Genomic DNA, 19229 nt, shown 5'->3' with positions numbered 1-19229 from the left:
TCTGTTTAGAGATGGTTTCTCCTGTTTGCGTAAACAGTTTCTCCAGTTGCTTCACATTGCTATCCTTCAGAAGCAAGAGGACTGCTAACTAGCTCTCCTGGATTGTGTGATGCACTTGTGGTGCTGTTGTGTAGTCTCCCGTGTCTATATCAGTCTACACACGCCTCACTGGACTGGAATACATATATCATACTGCTCTGTTTGTGTTTGGCTGTTTTATCTTGGCGTAAACCATTTGTTTTGTCTCAGTGTGTTTCTGGATCCGAACTGTACCACAACCTTATGTTTGGAGAAAATCCTTAAAAGTTTCCTAGAGAGAAACACAGTATGTCCTATGCTTCTGTGTGTGTGTGTGTGTGTGTGTGTGTGTGTGTGTGTGTGTGTGGTGTGTGTGTGTGTGTGTGTGTGTGTGTGTGTGGTGTGTGTGTGTGTTCCTTACTGAATTGTCTCTACCAATGACACAGGGAAAAAAGGAGCACACACCTTGAGGCATATGAGCTTTGTGTTGTTTATGGACCATTAGCTGCATGTTTGGAGGGTTATGGTATATATCTGGGAATCTTTGGATGAAGGTGAAAAATCTTCAAGAAGCAAAAGAGAAGTTCGGTTTTCTTAGCAGTTATGCTACCAGTCGCCATCCGCTTCATGTTATGAATGTGTTTCAACAAAACTTCCACAGTGGAAAGGTGCCATCAGAGAACCTGGTCTGAGTCTAGTCAGATGCATTGCACACTCTTCATTGAGACATCGTACAGTATCTGATACGGGGTCCTGCAATGAGCACTGTTTGACCTGTCCTCTTGGTTATGTCTTACTGCAACAGTTCTATCATTTAGCAAAACTTTGAAAAAGCCCCTTTTACACAGCAGAACTCTCTATTTGTTCTCAACTGACATTCTACAATGATTTGCATGTTACTCTGACACACTTAACATGAGTCTCAGATACATTTTTTATTCACCTTTTTTTTGTATTTCCAGAGTGGCTGCTGAGGCTGAGGTTATGTTTGGGAACAGTGTGTGGGATGGAGTGGTATGGCTACGCTGTTTCTAAGGGCATTTTGACTGCCATCCTCAGCTTCCTCATGGACCCTCCAGTTGTAACAAAGCTACTCACCGGAGGTCGACAGACGTGTGAACCGTATTACACATTTACAACATGCAATCCTAGTTGACAGCAAAAAACACAATTGACAATTAATGTTTCTAATACCTGGCAGCTCACCAGTGGCTTTAATATGAAGCTGGAGGGCAACATTCTGCTGCAGTTTTTCGCCTGGACTCTTTATCCAGCATGCCCTCTGTTGCTTCGCAGCACGTTCTCCCCACACATCTGTTCCTTCTCCACAGGTCTGGTCCAGCACAGTTCCCCAAATGATTGAAGAATTGGTTCAGAAGTCATAGTTATGGGAATCTGAAAAAAAAAGAATCAAAAGGCAAAGCATGTGCAGGATAAGCAGGTGTTGATTAGACAGGAAGGCCATCCAGATGTAGATGTACACTGGGACAGGCTCTTAAGCCCTGTTTGCCTCTAAAAAAGCATGACATTCAGAACAAGTTTTTGTTGTTCTTCTTTTTCCATGGTTTTATTCTTATAGAAGTTACACTGATAAACTACCACCTGAACAAAGGAACATTAGATAAGCTGGCTTGTCCAGCATGATTTTGAAAGGCCATATTGTAATTTAAAAAGCACATTGAGGTTTATTTCCTCAGCATATTCTTAAAATAAGATTATACAGTAGGATAGTAGATAATGTATGTACGCAGGCCGGACTGGCATCGGGAGGGCGGGACTTTTCCCCGGTGGCTGCCTCCTTATTGGCCTGCCCTGGACCAGGCCAGCCCACGGACCTGGCAGGCCATGAAAAAAGTTGGTTCGGCTTTTTGGCCAGACAGGCCTAGAGACAGTGGGACAGCAGCGCTAGAAGCCTCTACAGAGTACACGCCACCCTCCTGTCACTCACACAAAGCAGCTGCTTCTGAGCTCGAATCAGAAGGATAGGGATTGGTCAAAGTGACATTTTTTTTAGAAGAACGTGCCATGATTGGTTAGTTGCTTTATGGCCGCCCTTCATAGCGAGAACGGGTAAGCATGCGCTGCAGAGCGGTTATATGAGAGTGAGGCCAGAGAGTGGAAGGAGCAAAGATTATGGAGCACACCTTACTTCAAGTAAGTTTACAAACGGTCGGTTCTTCTCAACAAATGCATCATCAGACTTCAAAGGCCAAAATAATATAAAAAATGTCTGGCCCAAATAAGCTCCACAGGTGTCAGGTGGGTTGCAGGAAGCCCGAAAACGTTTGAGACCCCTCTTCAGGTAGGATAGGCAGTTGACTTACAATTTTCAGTGATAAAATGAACATTGGTGTTTGCATATACTATTAACTATGACCAGCTGACATCTAAATGATTTCTTGACAAAAATAATATATATATTTTAATTCCACATGTTAATAAATAATAAGGAAAGGAAAACATTGGAAAAATTGGTGAGGGTAGTGAAGAGATTACAGAAGAGAAAAGTACTGGACTGTATGGAGCTGTCGTTATGGTTGTGTTAAATAGATTTACTGTCTGTTTAGTAGTGTTGCAATTGCTATAACATAACTGCAAAAGGCATATTTTTGGAAGGAAAAAAAACAAAATTTTGGTGCATTATCCCACGTGACACAACCCTTGCAGTGGCGGAAGTGGCCTGACTGATTGGAAATCTCCCGGCCTGAATTTCTTTCCCAGTCCGGCCCTGTATGTACGCATTTTGTCAGTTTCTTTTGGAAACATCTAAATAACGGTGTTGAGAAAAGTCAAGTGCAATGTTATCTTTAAGATTAAGTGAGTGTTGAGAAAAGATGTACAGAATGAAAAAGTCAACTTTGATTTGATCAGTCTCACAGAAATCTTTTAAAAGATGTTATATTTCCAGGATCCACTGGTGTATGCTGATATTGCAGACAGTGCAGGGAAAGACATGTGTTTTTCCTTTTTTCCCCCATATATCCCGTCTGTTGCTTGTCCGTTCCGAGCGGCTGTTTATCTGGACATACTGCTGTGTAGCCCACTGTTGACACTGCTCTCTTACTCTAAAATAAGGAAAAGAAAGATTTCAGATGAACCCTAATATAAGGAATAAGTTTGATTCATATAAATTCAATTGTCTAGTTAATCAGACTAAGCCCAAAAGCATGATGTGTAGATATCACAGCTTTACCACACACATTTCCAAACTGAATTATGTTTCATTTTCAGCAGCCCTTTTGTGGTGATTGTCTTAAAATCCCACTGATGTCCTCACCCTCCTCTTACTAGCAATTTAATTATTCTAAAAAAAAAAAATGAGTATGTGTTAACTTAGAATTGCTTTTTGATTGCTATAACACCTCTGGGTCTTTCAAAAATCTTGTCCTGTTGCTTTCTTTCCTCTCAGGCTCAGGGATTCCAGAGGTGAGAACCATGCTGGCTGGCATTGAAATGCCGCATTACTTATCTCTTACTAATATGTTTACCAAGTTCTTGGCCCTTATCTGTACCCTTGCAGCCGGCAGCACTGCTTTCTGGGTAAAGTGGTAAGGCACAACTAAGGATATCGTTGTCACAAAAATATGCAACTATACATAATATCTATGCAGCTAGTTGTCTGCTGTCTGCTTTATCATGGATTTCTATATTTCTGTACATCAGGGTCCATTTGTACATCTTTCCACCATGCTGGGAGCCTACCTGAGCAAGCTCTGCACTCTTCTACAAGCCAATAAGATGGTAAACCACAGTGGCACAATTCAAAAATAGAATGATTTATCCAAGCTTCTATTTTTACAAATGCTTTATCCCTTTTCTGCTGTCAAAAATAAATCCGTACCTACCAATATATTTATTTTACAGTGGATAAAATGGCCATATGTAATTGATATACAATGATTAAATGACTGTAAATAATATATGTCTGATTTAGGTCAGTGTTTTGGTTTTCCCACCTGTAAAGAACTTTATCTTCAACCAATCAGCAACAAAAGCTCTGACAAAGTCACTGTACACAACCTTCCTCCATTGCCAAACCACCAGCAGACAAAGCTGACAATCAGTTGGTGAACATAGTCAAACATCCATCCATCCATTCTCTATACACCGCTTTATTCTCACTAGGGTCGCTGGAGCCTATCCCAGCTGACTCGGGTGAAGGCAGGGGACACCCTGGACAGGTCGCCAGTCTGTCGCAGGGCTACATATACAGACAGACAATCACACTCACATTGACACCTATGACAATTTAGAGAAATCAATTAACCTCAGCATGTTTTTGACTGTGGGAGGAAGCCGGAGTGCCTGAAGAAAACCCATGCATGCACAGGGAGAACATGGAAACTCCATGCAGAAAGATCCCAGGCCCAGGCCGGGGATTTGAACCAAGGCTGCAAGGCCAAAGTGCTAACCACTACCCCACTGTGCAGCCCCTAGTGAAACATGTACCAGCTAAACATTCAGATATTCATACCCTGTCTCCACTCCCGCTTCATTACACTTTAGTGTCAAATTTGCATGCACTGGACATTCACATTTGACACAAACATTTTAGTGGGTGTTAAAACACAATATAGTCTGGTATAAATTAGTAGAATCCACATGCTGCTTCTTGGCTCCTATAATAATATTTTATTCACTGCTGACATACACTGATCAGGCATAACATTATGACCACCTGCCTAATATAGTGTTGGTACCTTTTATGCTGCTAAAACTCCTCTGACCCAGGGGGCATTGATGCAGGATCTCTAGGGATGTCCTGTGGCACTGGGATGGTGGCAGTGACTTCAGTGGGTTGCAGGGTGGGGCCTATCTAGATCAGGCTTATTCTGGCTCATCCCACAGATGCTCAGTAAGATTTAGATCTGGAGAGTGTGGAACCTGGGAGAACACTTTAGCTTTGTCGTGTACCCCGGGCCACTCCTGAACAGTTTATGTGGTGTCTCGTGGTGTGTTGTTCTGCTGAGGGTGGCAACTGGCATCAAGGACTGCTGTTAGGGGGTTGGGGGTTGCTTGACCTGCAATACTTAGGTGGGTGATACATGTCAAATATCAACATGAACTTCAGGATTCAAGGTTTCCCTGCAAAATGTTGCATTATAACAAAATGATCGATGTTATTCACTTCACCTGTCAGTAAACATAATGTTGTAGATGATTTGTGACAATGTTGGTCACAGGCTGGAATTGAAGAAAAAACATGCAGGCCCATCCATGCATTTTTTTTTTTTTTTTTGCTGAGGCAAATCCAGGCATTCCACAAATCCCTTTTCCCAACTCCTCATGAAAAATCTAAAGACATTGCAAGGCCAGGTGAGATATGTAAGTAAGCAGTAACATCTCATCTTACTGAGAAGGCCAGACCACTCCAGACTTTCTTATCTTATAAACATTGCTTAGTAAGGCCAAGAAAACCATTAATTCATCCAATTTCTATACACCGCTTTATCCTCAGTAGGGTTGCCTGGAACCTATATTTTCTTAGGTGATAGTAAATCAGATGTTGTTCTCTGGCCCCAAATGGCCAAAAAGAAAGAAAGAAAATATTTCATTAGGTAAATGAAAATGTCGAGGTGTCCCTGAGCAAGACACTGAACCCCTAATTGCTCCTGGTGGGTCGTGGTTAGCGCCTTGCATGGCAGCTTCCGCCATCAGTGTGTGAGTGTGTGAATGTGACGTATCATGTAAAGCGCTTTGGATAAAAGCACTATATAAATACAACCATTTACCATTTACCAATAATGTCACTGGGAAACAACTCAAAGATAACAAACTTAAATATTATTTTACATCTTCGTTAAAAAAAAACAGATTTTTTTTCTGAACTGGAGAAACAGACTTGTGAAAGGGCTGGTAAAATTAACTGTTCGGGTAAAGGTGTGAAAACAAACAGCACATGACAGTATGTGTCTTCTAGGAGAAAGCGGATGATGAGATGCTGGTTGTAGCTGCTGCAGTCGGCGTAGCCAGCTGCTTTGGAGCTCCCATTAGTGGTGAGAGAGCCAATAAAGGTTCAGCATAAGGAATTCACATTCACAACTTTTATATAGCTTTTCACACCATATCTGTTCTCCTCACACTTATTAGCACGTTTCTACCTTTGATTTTCCCTTTGAAAACTTTGTTGCTCTTCCCATTTATCCTCCCCCACATCTCTGCTCTCCCATCAAGTCTACATGTTCAGCCTTTTCTCTCTCACCTCTTCCCCATTTGATCATCTCTTCACAAAATATTTTGATCTTGTCATATCATTTATTAATTCTAATTGTAACAACTGACATAAAACATTTAACTGCTTGTCTGTTAACACAATAAATTCCCATTTTTAATGTCCGACATACGGGCAGACAAACTACTTGCTACAGGTGTCTCAGAATTTCTACCCACAGCAAGAGTCTTTCGCACACTCACTCTGTTATTCCTCTGTCTCTCCTCCTGTAGGTGTGCTGTTCAGTGTGGAGGTGATGAGTTCTCACTTCGCCCTCAGACATTACTGCCCATGCTTCTTCTCAGCTGCCTGTGGGGCGTTGACCTTCCGCCTGCTCTCAGTGTGGAGTGGAGATGGAGGTAATGGATGCACTGAATAGCACTCGCACCCTCATGGTCAGCAAGGAGAAGGTTCACTTTAGAGTCACTGACACCTTAACCTGTAGAAAACTTGGCAAAACACCCATTACTCTATTTGATTAAGTTGAAATGTTGATTTATGTGTCATCTTCTTGTAAATTATGTGTCCATGAATACATGCACACTCGATTCCACAACTTTTTGAGTACTTTTGGTCTATTTTTAACTAAAGGACACCCGGCAACAAACAGTGAAGGAAAATCTTAATGCTACAGCAAACAACAACATTTTAAACAACTTCATCTTCCAGCAGTTTGGAGAAATCTTTCAAAACATAACCATGTCCTCCTGCACAAAGCAAAGTTCATTGAGAAATTGTGATTAATATGGTTCCCCAGGTTACAAAGTCCTAAACAGAGCCCTCCCAGGTGAATGGAGGCCGTTGCAGCAACATCAATGAACATAGAGTTGGTGTGAAATGTTTAACAGTCACATACTCTTGTAGTGTTCTGGTGACCACGTGTTTTTGACATCAACAGATGGTCTGACATCAGCAGATGGCCATCAACAATTTGCAAAAAGTCTAACATTATGTTTTATTCTGTACACACTGTTTGTTTGGCAGTGAGCAACTGAATTAGGTTTAAGTATTTTTTTCACACAGGGGTCTTATTTTTTACGGTAAATACTCTTTTTTAATTATTATTGTAATGCTTTTATCTTCTCCCTTGTAAATGATGTTGACAGCTGTCTAATTATCTGCCATCGTAACGAGCAGGAGCATGACTTTCAGCTAAATTAGGAGAAACATTTGAGCTGACAGACTGTACATTTCAATAAAGTTTCAATGCAGTAATGTTGGGGAATATTAGATTTTGAAAGGCTCCGGGAGAAACTGGAGTGATGACTCCAATTTGTTTTGTGCCCTCAGAGACTCTTCAGGCATTGTTCAAAACTAATTTCCCCACTGCTGTACCTTTCTACCCACTCGAGATTCTACTGTTTGCCTTCCTGGGGTACGTTTAATTTGACAGCATCTGCATAGTTAAACAAATCCGCTATTTGTCTCTGTCTTACAAATAAAAACACACACTTGGTATTCATATTCATATCAGTTGCAATGAAAAACAGTTCTGTTGTGTTTTCCTTCTGTTCTAATTACCACTCAGAGTTTTTCTCATAATCATTTCCTGGTCTAATGACTTCTGATTAACGGTTGCTGCCTGTCATCTCTCACTGTGCATTGTGTCACTGCTTGGAAACAGGCTGCTGTGTGGGGCTGTGAGCTGCTGCTACCTCTTCTGCCATCGACTGATTCTGCGTTTTACCAAAACAAACACAGTCTTCATCAAGATGCTGACATCAGAGTGAGAGCTTTTCATGCCAGTTTATGATGGTGATGAGTCGTTGCAGGATAATTTCCAGCTACATGACAATGGTCTAAAAATCCCCAGTTAACTGCAATATAGTTGTATGTTTTAAAATGCTTCTCATTTGACAGTTTTCTCTGGTAGCATTTAGTAGATAGCAAACTGACCAGGCCAAAGACATTAGAAACTGATTTAAGTCTAGTGCTGAGGTTTATTCTGAGGTTGCACACGACATTAAACTAATTGAAACCTGTTTCAATGATCTGAATGCTGATATGTGTAAAAACCTCTGTGTAGGAAGGGTCTGTACTCGGGTATGGTGGTTTTCTTCCTGGCATCGCTGACGTTTCCATATTCTGCTGGTCAATTCATGGCTTCTAAGGTGGGAATCAGCAGTCTGTAACTTTTTGTGTCTGTACATGATTAATGAAATACAAATGTTATGCTTCTCAAATAAGTAAAATGTTTTAATCCAGTTAACAGACTTTAATAATATGATAAACCCCTTACAATGCACATTCAGTTTCTGTGTAATGTTGGTCTGTGTGTGAAATAAGCTAGTAAATTTGGAAGAGACAGCACATTCCAGGATTCTTGGTGTAGGTATCATAGACTGTGTCATGAAAAGGCCTGTTTTTAGAGATTTATGCCTGAAGTAGAAGCAGATGAACTTGGGGCGAACTGTGAGTTTTGGTCTTTTGGTGAGATTTGTTCACAAAACCAACACACAGAACAACATCAGCCTTACACCTATAGCTTTTTAAATCAAAGCTGCTTTTCTTTTGTTCACACAGTAATCCAAATGTCACTAATCTCTTAATCAGTACACCATGAAGCAGCTCCTCACTTCCCTGCTGGATAACGGACAATGGAACTCCCAATTCCGCAATGCCTCTGTGCAAGCTGAGCCTTCGCTGGCATGGAGCTCATCAGGGATTCCTGTCTACCTCTCTTTGACTTTCTTTCTGCTCATGAAGGTACAAAAACTGTAAAGGTCAATTACAAAATCTTATATTTCTTTCCACTCCAAGAGTAGTTCCTAGCAGTGATAACATCACAGGAAAAACTGAAGATACTGAGCTGTGCATCATCTTTTATGCAGTGATAGTTGGTCATTTTTTCCATGCCTTGTAGTTCATATTTTTACAGAGACAGTTTTGACATCATTCTACTTTTCTAAATCTATTAGTCATATCTTGACATCAGGCTATCACATTTCACCATTAGATCACACCCTTCAGAGGACCTGCGCATTAGGTTATCATTAGGTCATGTTTTACAGAAAACATGCCCAGACATGTTCAGACTTTGCCCTATTATTTTGTGACAGATTTCACACATAGTACACCATTATATGTTGTTATGTTTCTAACATATTTGAACAATTATGATGCCTTTATTATGATGTTTTGAGCACTTCACATTTCATTTATCTGCAAACATATGATTTGTCTTCACACCAAAAATACATGGAGTGTGTGTGTCCTCCACAGACAAACACAAGATATCATCAAAACATAGGTAATTAGCAGAAACTGCATTATTATGTAGTTCATGCACATCTTCATTCTATTCTTCAGTTTAATCTCATTTGCCATAATTATATCATCTTTTGTACTTTTAGTATATCATATAACTGATCACAAACAGGAATTACAAGAAGGTGGGGAGCTCTGGGAGCCACTCCTCTTGTTCTGCTGGGTCAGGTTAAAGTGACCCATAGTTGACATACAATAATTGACAGTGGCATAAGAGAACAAAAGGGAGTTTAACCTTTAAGGCTGAAATGTCTTGCAATACTTGAGGCTCACTCATAGCAACGCTGCAGGTGTAAGAAAAAATTGTTTGACATTAAACAGCTAGAAATCCCAGCAGCCAGCACAATAATGGCCGAGTTAGTGGGGATCAACATTTTCTCTTTTTCTCATTTGTGTTCGAAGCAAACAGAAAACCTGTTTTAGTGTCGCGAAAACAGCTTAAAATGTGATCATTTCTGCATTGAGGTCAGTTTCTACAGTAAAGCTCCTCTAATGCATGAAGCTCTGAGAGAAACCAGAGAAGGATCCATTCACTATGAGGTTTTCTCCTATTACCACACATAAATCTGAAATGCAAATGTGCATGATTCAATATTTATGCTTATAAAATCGAGAGCATTGCAAACATTTCCCTGTGCATAGACTAAAAGTGAGTCATCTGCTGTGGTGCAGGTGTTATTAGAGCTTTAAAGATCTGACAGTGAGTGTGTCTGTTTTTGATTCTGAGATGTGGATGCTGGTCCTCGCTTGCACTCTTCCTCTGCCTGCTGGATACTTCATGCCAGTGTTTGTCTATGGTGAGTAAAGAGACAGATTTTTGCAGAATGTTGAAAAGCTCAAGCATAAATTTAGATATTAGAGGTCTGTCTCATTGTATTCTCTCTTCACAACATAAAAATTCAGCAAGGGTTTTCCTGATATGGCAAACTGAAAAATGTGTTATTTTCTTTTTCAGGGGCAGCTATTGGCCGTTTGCTTGGAGAAGGAGTAGTTTATGTATCTTCTGCTGAAGGGACATCAGGCCAGCAGTGGGCTTCTATAAACCCTGGAGGCTATGCACTCGCTGGTAACAAAATTTGATCAGTAATTCTTGACATAGTGATGACAAGCAGCTACAGTCAGGTCCATAAATATTTGGACATTGACACAGTGTTCAAAATTCGGGCTCTGTACATCACCACAATGGATTTGAAATGAAACAATCAAGATGTGCTTTAAGTGCAGACTTTCATCTTTAATTTGAGGGTATTTACATCCAAATCAGGTGAACAGTGTAGGACACACAACATATTTTATATGTGCCCTCTATTTGGTGAGGTTAATTCTCAATATGAAGTCCAAAGAGCATCGCTGTCATGAAGGAAGCCATCATTAGACTGAAAAACCGAAACAAGTCCATCAAATAGGTAGCAAAAAAAGTGTGAGTGACCAAATCAACTGTTTGGTACATTCTTAAAAAGAAAGAACTCAGTGGTGAGCTCAGCAATGCCAAAAGACCCAGAAGACCGTGGAAAACAAATTTAGTGGATGACAGAACAATCCTTTCCCTGGTCAAGAAAAAACCCTTCTCAACAGTCGGCCAGATCAAGAACACTCTCCAGGAGGTAAAAGTCAACAACTAAACCGCACAAGGTATAAACCCTTGGTGAGCCTCAAAAACAGGAGGGCCAGATTAGAGTTTGCCAAAAAAAACAAAAGAAACAAAAGAGGCTGTGCAGTCCTGGAACACCATCCTATGGACAGATGAGACAAAGATCAACTTGTACCAAATGATAGGAAGAAACGTTTTGGAGAAGGGAAGGAACTGCTCAACATCCAAAGCAGACACCTCATCAGTGAAGCGTGGTGGTGGTAGTATAATGGTGTGGGCATGTATGTCTGCCAATGGAACTGGTTCTCTTATATTTATTGATGATGTGGCTGCTGACAAAAGCAGCAGGATGAATTCTGAAATGTTTCGGGCAATATTATCTGCTCATCTTTGGCCAAGTGCTTCAGAATTCATTGGATGACGCTTCATGGTGCAGATGGACAATGACCTGAAGAATACTGCGAAAGCAACCAGAATGTTCTGCAATGGTCAAGGCAATCACCTGACCTGAATCCAGTTGAGCATGCATTTCACATGCTGAAGAAAAAACTGAAGGGAAAATGCCCGAAGAACAAGCAGGAAGTGAAAACAGCAGCAGTAGAGGCCTGGCAGAGCATCACCAAGGACCAAATTCTGCATCTGGTGATGTCTACGGGTTACAGACTTCAGACTGTCTTTGAATGCAAAGGATTTGCAACCACATTTTAGAAGTGACAATTTGATTCATGATAATGTTAGTTTGTCCAATTATGTTTGGTCCCTTATAAAGGTGGAGGACACGTGTTGTAATTCCTCCACCGTTCACCTCATTTCGATTCAAATACCCTCAAATTGAAGCTGAAAGTCTGCAGTTAAAGCACATCTTGCTGAAACTTGTGTCAATGTCCAAGTATTTATGCATCTGACTGTATATCTGCAGTGTTAATATACCTCTCTCAGGTATTTTAAACTGTTGTGAATGTTGTAGAGATTTTGATGAGGCACTTTCAATTGAGCATCAAATCTGCCTTAAGTGCATTATCATTTAACGAAATATATAAATCTTTTTATGTAATCTTATTTTTTTTTAAAAATACAAGAATGGTGTGCTACAAATCAACATGTAAAACCCTACAAACCTGTCAAATGTAAATGTATGGTAAGTTTGCTAAAATGTTGCATGTGATTTAGCAGTGCTGTAGATAAAACAACATCTTAGCAAAAAAAAAAGGACAAAGGTGAGAAATAATATATACAACAATCATATGTAGCCCTGCGACAGACTGGCGACCTGTCCAGGGTGTCTCCTGCCTTCGCCCAAGTCAGCTGGGATAGGCTCCAGCACCCCCCGCAACCCGAGTGAGGACAAAGCGGTGTATAGAGAATGGATGGATGGATGGACAATCAGATGTTACATTAACACCACATGCCAAATATTGTGTAGGTCCCCCTGGTGCCTCCAAAACAGCTTTGACCTATAGGTGAATGGATGCAGAAACTCTGGGGGCGTCACTAGAACACTGACCAGAGGGGGTTGCAGGGTGGGTCTCTCACATGCTTGATTGGATTTATATCTGGGAAGTTTAGAGGCCAGGTCAACAGATCACAGTGAGCTCTTTGTTGTGTTCCTCGAGCTGTTCCTGAACAGCTTTTGCAGGGTGCACTCTTCTGCTGACATTATGGGTGCCTTCACCAAGGTGGGGTGTGCATGGTCTGGAACACTGTTTAGTTGAATGGAATGTGTCAAAGCAACATCCACATGAATACCAGGATCCAGAGTTTCGCAAAAACATTACATTTAACAAGATAATCAGTCTATTCATTTCACCTGTTTCAATGTTGTGGCCAATGGGTTTATGTATAATGTGTGTGATAAACTTTGATAAGTCACCGATAAACTGATTTTGATCCAAAATATTACCTACAGTGAATATGTTGTTTACACATTAAGCATAGTTTCTGCTTTGTAGGTGCAGCAGCTTTCTCTGGAGCTGTGACACACACATTGTCCCCAGCTCTCCTGGCTGTGGAGTTAACTGGCCAGTTCAGCCATGCTGTACCCATCCTCCTCGCCACTCTGCTGGCCAATGCACTGGCACGCTCTGGTCACCGCCCGTCTTTCTATGACGCCCTCTCCATCAGCAAGAGGCTCCCACACCTGCCCTCTCTGAGGAAGGCAAATCCTCGGTAAGTAAAAACAAACGAAACTTTGGGGATAAGAAAGACATCGTTCATTTTTATGTAGAAATTCACTAACTGTGTTGCTCCATCCTGCTACTGCACCAGTGTGTGTGTCAACAGTGACGTGGAAACTTAGTCCCAAATCATGGGCCAGAGTCTTGACCATGTTCAAATGTCCTAAAAGCTTCTCTAAAGAGCTTCAAAGAAATCACCAGGAGAAGTTAGCAGTCAAGGGCAACAGGATTTATTGTTGACAGAAAATTCGGGAGTAGTTCCTAGCAGTGATAACACCACAGAAAAACCACCACAGACAGACAGACTATCTATCTATCTATCTATAAGATGCCCAGCCCTAACATCCCGCCTGTTAAATGTATTTCATTGTAGAGAAGGTTTTTTAGTAAAGTGCGACAGGATTTCAGGTTGTGTATCCAAATTTAGACACACACAAATCCTCTTGCTTTCTGTCAGACATACAATATGAATCCACTTGACAATATTTTTGGAATAGCAAAAAGTTTCATTTTGGTGTGAAGCCCTTCCCTGTCCTGACAGTAGAGACTGTCTGTTCCTCCAAGCAGCATCATACAACACACAGTCTGAGGACTGCAGGGCTACTTCTGTTTGCTCATGTTTGTCTCTAGGAACAAACAGTGATTGTTACCAGTATCAAATGTCATTTTGTGGATCCTTACAGCATGAGTATACATTCGAAAAGTCTTTCAATGTGAAATTATATAATTCCTGTGTTAGCACACTGCATGATATGATTTCATAGGTTATGGTTTCATAAAACTCCAGCTGCTTTAGTTCCAGGTGTGACATGATTCATCTGTTTTGCAGGCTTCCCTCCACAGCAGTTGGACAGGTTTTGGGAGTGAAATCAGTCCAGCTTCAAAAAGCAGCAGGGCCAGCGGAGGTTCAGCATGCTGTCAATAGCAGCACTGACACACAAATCCCTGTGGTGGAGTCACATGGTGCGCAAACAACTGTTTCGTCTAAATCTTCTAACAAAATAAAGATAAAATACTCTTATGGATATGGAACATTGGCACAAAGTCTGTATAATCTTCAAGCAAATATCATACACATGTTGGTCAAGCACAGTAATGACACCACATAGAGCCAAAGAAAGGAAAAGAGAAAAATAATATAAAGAAAGTAGGAAAAAATGTCACCGTCCCAAGGATTGCAGCAATGCCTTAGTGTGAAAGCGTCTCACTGAGGGGCTGACAACTGTGAGAAAAGAGTCGATTGGCCACCTGAGCCTTTGAGCAGCAATCACATGGATGAATTCTTATGTTTGGAACGGACGATTCAAAGCCACTAGAGAGCTGCACACACTTTAAACTGTTTCACCAACTGTGGCAGGGAAAATTGATTTGCTCTCCTCTCTTCTGTTAAAGAGTCGCAGGTTTTGCTGGGGTTTGTTCTGCGACCAGAGCTGCTGATGTTCCTGCATCACTGTAAGGCTGAGGTAAAGGCTTTGTGTAGATAGACAGGTAGCTGCAGAGGGAGCTAGTTTAAAAGCAGGTCACGTCTTTACAATCCGTTTGACACTGACTGAATGTAAAACAGTCACAAAAAGAGGATGGGAACAAGATTTACAGAGAGGACTGCTGCTGATGCAGAAGCTCATTTTGTGACAGCTCACGTCCATTTCAAAGCATAATCTAGGCACTGAAAAATACGTTATGAAAACAGAGCTGCTTATCAAAAATGGCTTTTAAAAAGATAGGACTGGCGCAAGGGTCGAAGATAAACTATAAAAAGTATTAAATTGGTTTTTCAGCGGAATAGAAACAACAACTAATACTGACTGCTGTGTGACACACATACAGTACCTGTGACATCAACTCAACATGTTTGTGCTGTTCTGTACAGAGTCTGGAGAAACATCTGGATGAGGTCTGCTGCATTCACCCAACTTCTGTCCTGTTGTCACCTCACAACACTATTCAGGAGGTAGGCAGATTTTGAGAAATGTACACAGCATGGATTCATTTAACAAATAGTTCAACACTTTCTCAGTCTACCCCAGAACTTTCTCAGTTTTGCACCTATAGGCGGCATCTATCCGCATGTTTGTGTCATGTCTCCACATGGAAAAGAATTCTCAGAGGACATGAAGACTCTGACTGTGACACTGACCAACTAATAATCAGTGGAAATAGATACAACAGTAAACAGGAAGTACAGAATGAGCCATAGTACAACTAATCAAAGCTGCAATGACTGAACTCCTAAACCTGAGCCATGGACACTATCCTTTCCAACTCAGTGCACTCTCAATGTGGCTGCTGATTTCTAACATGACAGCTGCACATTAGAGCTTTTATAGTTTAAACTTGAGACTCAAAAAGTGCATTAAAGTCTGACACTGTCCCATACTGACAAGAGATGTGGAAATTACTTTTTACTCTCAGTTTTACTTTATGCATTTTCTGTCAAAAACTGAATGAGTGCAATGTGATACATACAGTTTACCTACTGTAAAAACCCAATTTGTCTAGTGAGATTACAAACACATTATGGTCACTCAAGTTGGCAGATATAATGTTGTCCCTTACCTGAGAATCTGTATAGCCCAGAGAAAAAGAGTTGTTCCAGCCAAATAACCCAAACTCTGAACAGAACCTCCTCTGGAGTAGGTTAGCTATGCAGCAAAAACTGCCATGGTGATCAAAAGAAATTAAGGGAGAACCACCTTCATGAATCTGAAATCTCTGACTTTACGCTCAACGCTAACTCATTAGTCTCACTCTGTAGTAGACCCCTCCGTTCTCATCAATTAAAATTCACTTTATATTACTTACTACTAAATAGCAGACAGTGTAGCATTTAGCTGAAAGAGAGCATCATAATTCCCGCAGGAGTTGGTAGAGACCAAAAACAGGTCTAAAAGTGAGTGAATATTAATCTTACACTTAAAATGCTCCATACCATTGGTGGACAGAAATATCAATGAAAAAACAGATGTGTTTACAACTTGTTCCTGCTGCCCTCAAGCGACCAACAACTAAAAGAAAAATAGTTATTGCAGATTTAATAACATGAAATTAGCATTCATCTTCTCTTTTTCAAAGACTAGTGAACTTCTCATTTAAAATAAGCAACTAGAGATTTCTTTTTCACCATTTCCTTTCAGGCTGTCAGTGTACTGACTCTAGTTGGAGCCCAGACCTTGTTTGTAGCAGACAGAGGAAGGCTGCTTGGCCTCATCACATGGCCAGAGGTAATGAGCGTTTGCATGTCATGAGGGAATTTATAATCACAAATATACACTGATCAGGCATAACATTATGAACACCTGCCTTGTGGTAGTCCCCTATTTGCTGCCAAAACAGCCCTGAACCATTAGGCATGGACTTCACTCGACCTCTGAAGGTGTGCTGTGGTATCTGGCACCAAGGTGTTAGCAGCAGATCCTTTAAGTCCTGTAAGTTGCGAGGTGGGGCCTCCATGAATCGGACTTGTTTGTCCATCACAACCACAGATACATGATTGGATTTAGATTTGGGGTATTTGGAGGCCATGTCAAAACTTAAAATTTGTTGTTGTGTTCTTCAAACCATTCCTGAATCATTTCTGCTTTGTGGTATGGCATATTATCCTGCTGAGAGAGGCCACAGCCATCAGGGAATACTGTTTCCATGAAAGGGTGTACATGGTCTACAGCAATGCCTAGGTAGGTGGTACATGTCAAAGTAACATCCACATGGATGGCAGCACCCAAAGTTTCCCATCAGTACACTATCCAAAGCATCACATTGCCTCCGCTGGCTTCCCATAGTGCATCCTGGTGCCATGTGTTCCTCGGTTAAGCAACGCACACGCACCCAGCTATCCAAGTGATGAAAATGGGATTCATCAGACCAGGCCACCTTCTTCCATTACCTCCACAGTCCAGTTCTGATGTTCACATGCCCCTTTTTGCCATTTGGGCAGTGTCAGCATGGACACCTTGACTGGTCTTTAACTATACAGCCCCATACACAACAAACTGTGATGCACTGTGTATTCTGACACCTTTCTATCAGAACCAGCATGAACAACTTCTTCAATTTGAGCAACAGTGACTTGTCTGTTGAATCGGACCACACGAGCCAGCCTTCACTCCCCGCGCACATCATTGAGCCTTGGCAGCCCATGACCCCGTCGCTGGTTCACCACTGTTCCTTCCGTTCCTTCCCACTTTTGATAGATACCGACCACTGCAGATCAGGAACACCTCACAAGAGCTGCAGTTTTGGAAATGGTCAGACCCAGTCATCGAGCCATCACAATCTGGCCCTTGTCAAACTTACTCAAATCCTCACACTTGTCAGTTTTTGCTGCTTCTAACACATCAAGTTTGAGGACAAAAAATGTTCACTTGCTGCCTAATATATTCAACCAACCAACAGGTGCCATGATGAGGAGATGATCAGTGTAATTTACTTCACCTGTCAGTGGTTATAATGTTATGCCTGATCAGTGTAATTGTCAATGTTGTATCAGTACTGTCTTTGCATGATTCTGTTATATTTCTCTGTGGGCATTTGTCTCATCCAGTTGTGTTTTGATTTTTTAAACAAGACCACATCTCTGTACGGGTTTCTGGAAAATTATGCAAGCTGTAAGAGACAAAATGGCTACTCATGAATTCATAGCAGTATCTTCCGCTCCTTCTCTTCCTCCCCTCTCTTCCTTTCTCTATTTCCTCCTCCAGATAAAGAGAATACTAGAGGACTTGGCCAAAGAAATCTAAGCAGGATCACACAGGAAATGAACACAATGGACGACCATTTTATGTTGCAAATATAAATCAGTCTCTGTCTGATTAGCTTGTAAGGAAGTCTTTGTTTATTCGTGATAGCATCTCATCATTCCTCAAGTGTGACAATATTTACACAATACTGTCATTAACTGGAAACCCCTATGATAAACATCAATCTGAGCTCATTGTCTGGCCTTTCATTCTAATTTGCAGGATCTTATCCACTGAGGAAACAGTTTAATTCACTGATTTGGACTCTGTGACATAGAACATTTATGAATCTATCTATCCAGAATCACGCCCAGTGGGCATGAACACAAAAGCCTGAAACACTGCTGTGTACTGGTTAGCACAGCAAATCCCTGCTGGTGTGTTTTTCCTGCTAAACCACACTTCTCAGTCAGTATCTGTTGAATATGTATTCGCTTCCGTGGTGGCATATGGGCTGTGTAATTACAAGCTGTGCATTTTTTGTCATAAATCATGTTCTAAAACAGAGGGTTTAAAGTCTGACGCTGTTGGGCTGCAGTCAGCAAAGATGGAGCAACATCCATCCATCCATCCATCCATCCATCCATCCATCCATCCATCCATCCATCTGTCCACCATCTACACAGTGCTTAATCCTTATTAGGGTCATGAGGAGGGGCTGGAGTCCATCCCAGCTGACTGAGGGTGAAGGCTCTGGACATGCTGAACAGGTCACCAGTCTACCACAGGGCTACATGTAGAGACAAACAATCACACTCATATTCACACCTACAGACAATTTTGTACAACTAATTAGCCCTTAGCATATCTTTGGACTGTGGGAGGAAGCTGGAGAACTGTAGGCTAAAAATTAACATCTATTTTTTAAGCCAGTGTTTGTTTGTTTTTTTAAGAAATCTGTAGGTTTGAAGTCTAAACATAACCAGAGAGATTGTCTGTCCACCACCAGGCCTCCAACCTAGAATGACTATGACAGGAGCATCTAAAATTGACACCAAGGGGTTGTGACCAAGTGTCCATTTGTAAGGAGTTGGAAATGAGATGTTTTCCCTTCACGCATACAATAAATTCACTATAAGCATTTCCTGTTTGCAGTTTGCTCACAGATGTTCTGACAGTTATGAGCTTTTGCAAACCCACAGTTTAAAACAGTCTCTGCCCTATAATGTGCAATAAGTTTGAGTCCAAACAGTAAATGGTTTCTATTCATGTCAGGACACTGTAACACTTTG

General features: G+C 41.2%; 1 protein-coding gene across 4 annotated transcripts; it reads left to right on the top strand.

Annotated features, from left to right (window-relative positions):
- Positions 1–2493: 2493 nt before the first annotated feature.
- clcnk (chloride channel K) lies at positions 2494–18191 on the top strand. 4 transcript variants are annotated; one of them, XM_051949376.1, is made up of 15 exons: positions 2498–3759; positions 5939–6014; positions 6463–6588; positions 7520–7604; positions 7854–7955; positions 8256–8340; positions 8783–8935; positions 10224–10293; positions 10452–10562; positions 13037–13253; positions 14091–14224; positions 14654–14724; positions 15132–15212; positions 16396–16482; positions 17959–18191. In XM_051949376.1, the coding sequence occupies exons 1-15, from the start codon at positions 3655–3657 to the stop codon at positions 17995–17997; spliced, it is 1542 nt and encodes a 513-aa protein (XP_051805336.1). In that variant the 5' UTR covers positions 2498–3654; the 3' UTR covers positions 17998–18191. The 4 variants fall into 4 exon arrangements, 2 of the variants coding, with proteins under 2 accessions (XP_051805336.1, XP_051805337.1); XM_051949377.1 differs by lacking the exon at positions 5939–6014 and having other exon boundaries at positions 3424–3444; positions 3682–3759; XR_007942468.1 differs by lacking the exon at positions 17959–18191 and having other exon boundaries at positions 2494–3759; positions 14654–14713; positions 16396–16411.
- The last annotated feature ends 1038 nt before the right edge of the window (positions 18192–19229 follow it).

This window comes from Acanthochromis polyacanthus, chromosome 6 (assembly GCF_021347895.1).
Source record: "Acanthochromis polyacanthus isolate Apoly-LR-REF ecotype Palm Island chromosome 6, KAUST_Apoly_ChrSc, whole genome shotgun sequence".
Classification (NCBI taxonomy): Eukaryota; Metazoa; Chordata; class Actinopteri; family Pomacentridae; genus Acanthochromis; species Acanthochromis polyacanthus.
The sequence above is the reverse complement of the archived record's forward strand: the minus strand, read 5'-3'. Positions and strand labels throughout refer to the sequence as shown.

What these genes read in the sequence shown, in the direction of transcription:
- clcnk (XM_051949376.1), top strand. Translation starts at nt 3,655, where the DNA reads ATGGATTTCTATATTTCTGTACATCAGGGTCCATTTGTACATCTTTCC. An exon ending in AGTGTGGAGTGGAGATGGAG is followed by an intron (nt 6,589 to 7,519) that starts GTAATGGATGCA and finishes TTGTGCCCTCAG; the next exon opens with AGACTCTTCAGGCATTGTTC. An exon ending in ATCAAGATGCTGACATCAGA is followed by an intron (nt 7,956 to 8,255) that starts GTGAGAGCTTTT and finishes ACCTCTGTGTAG; the next exon opens with GAAGGGTCTGTACTCGGGTA.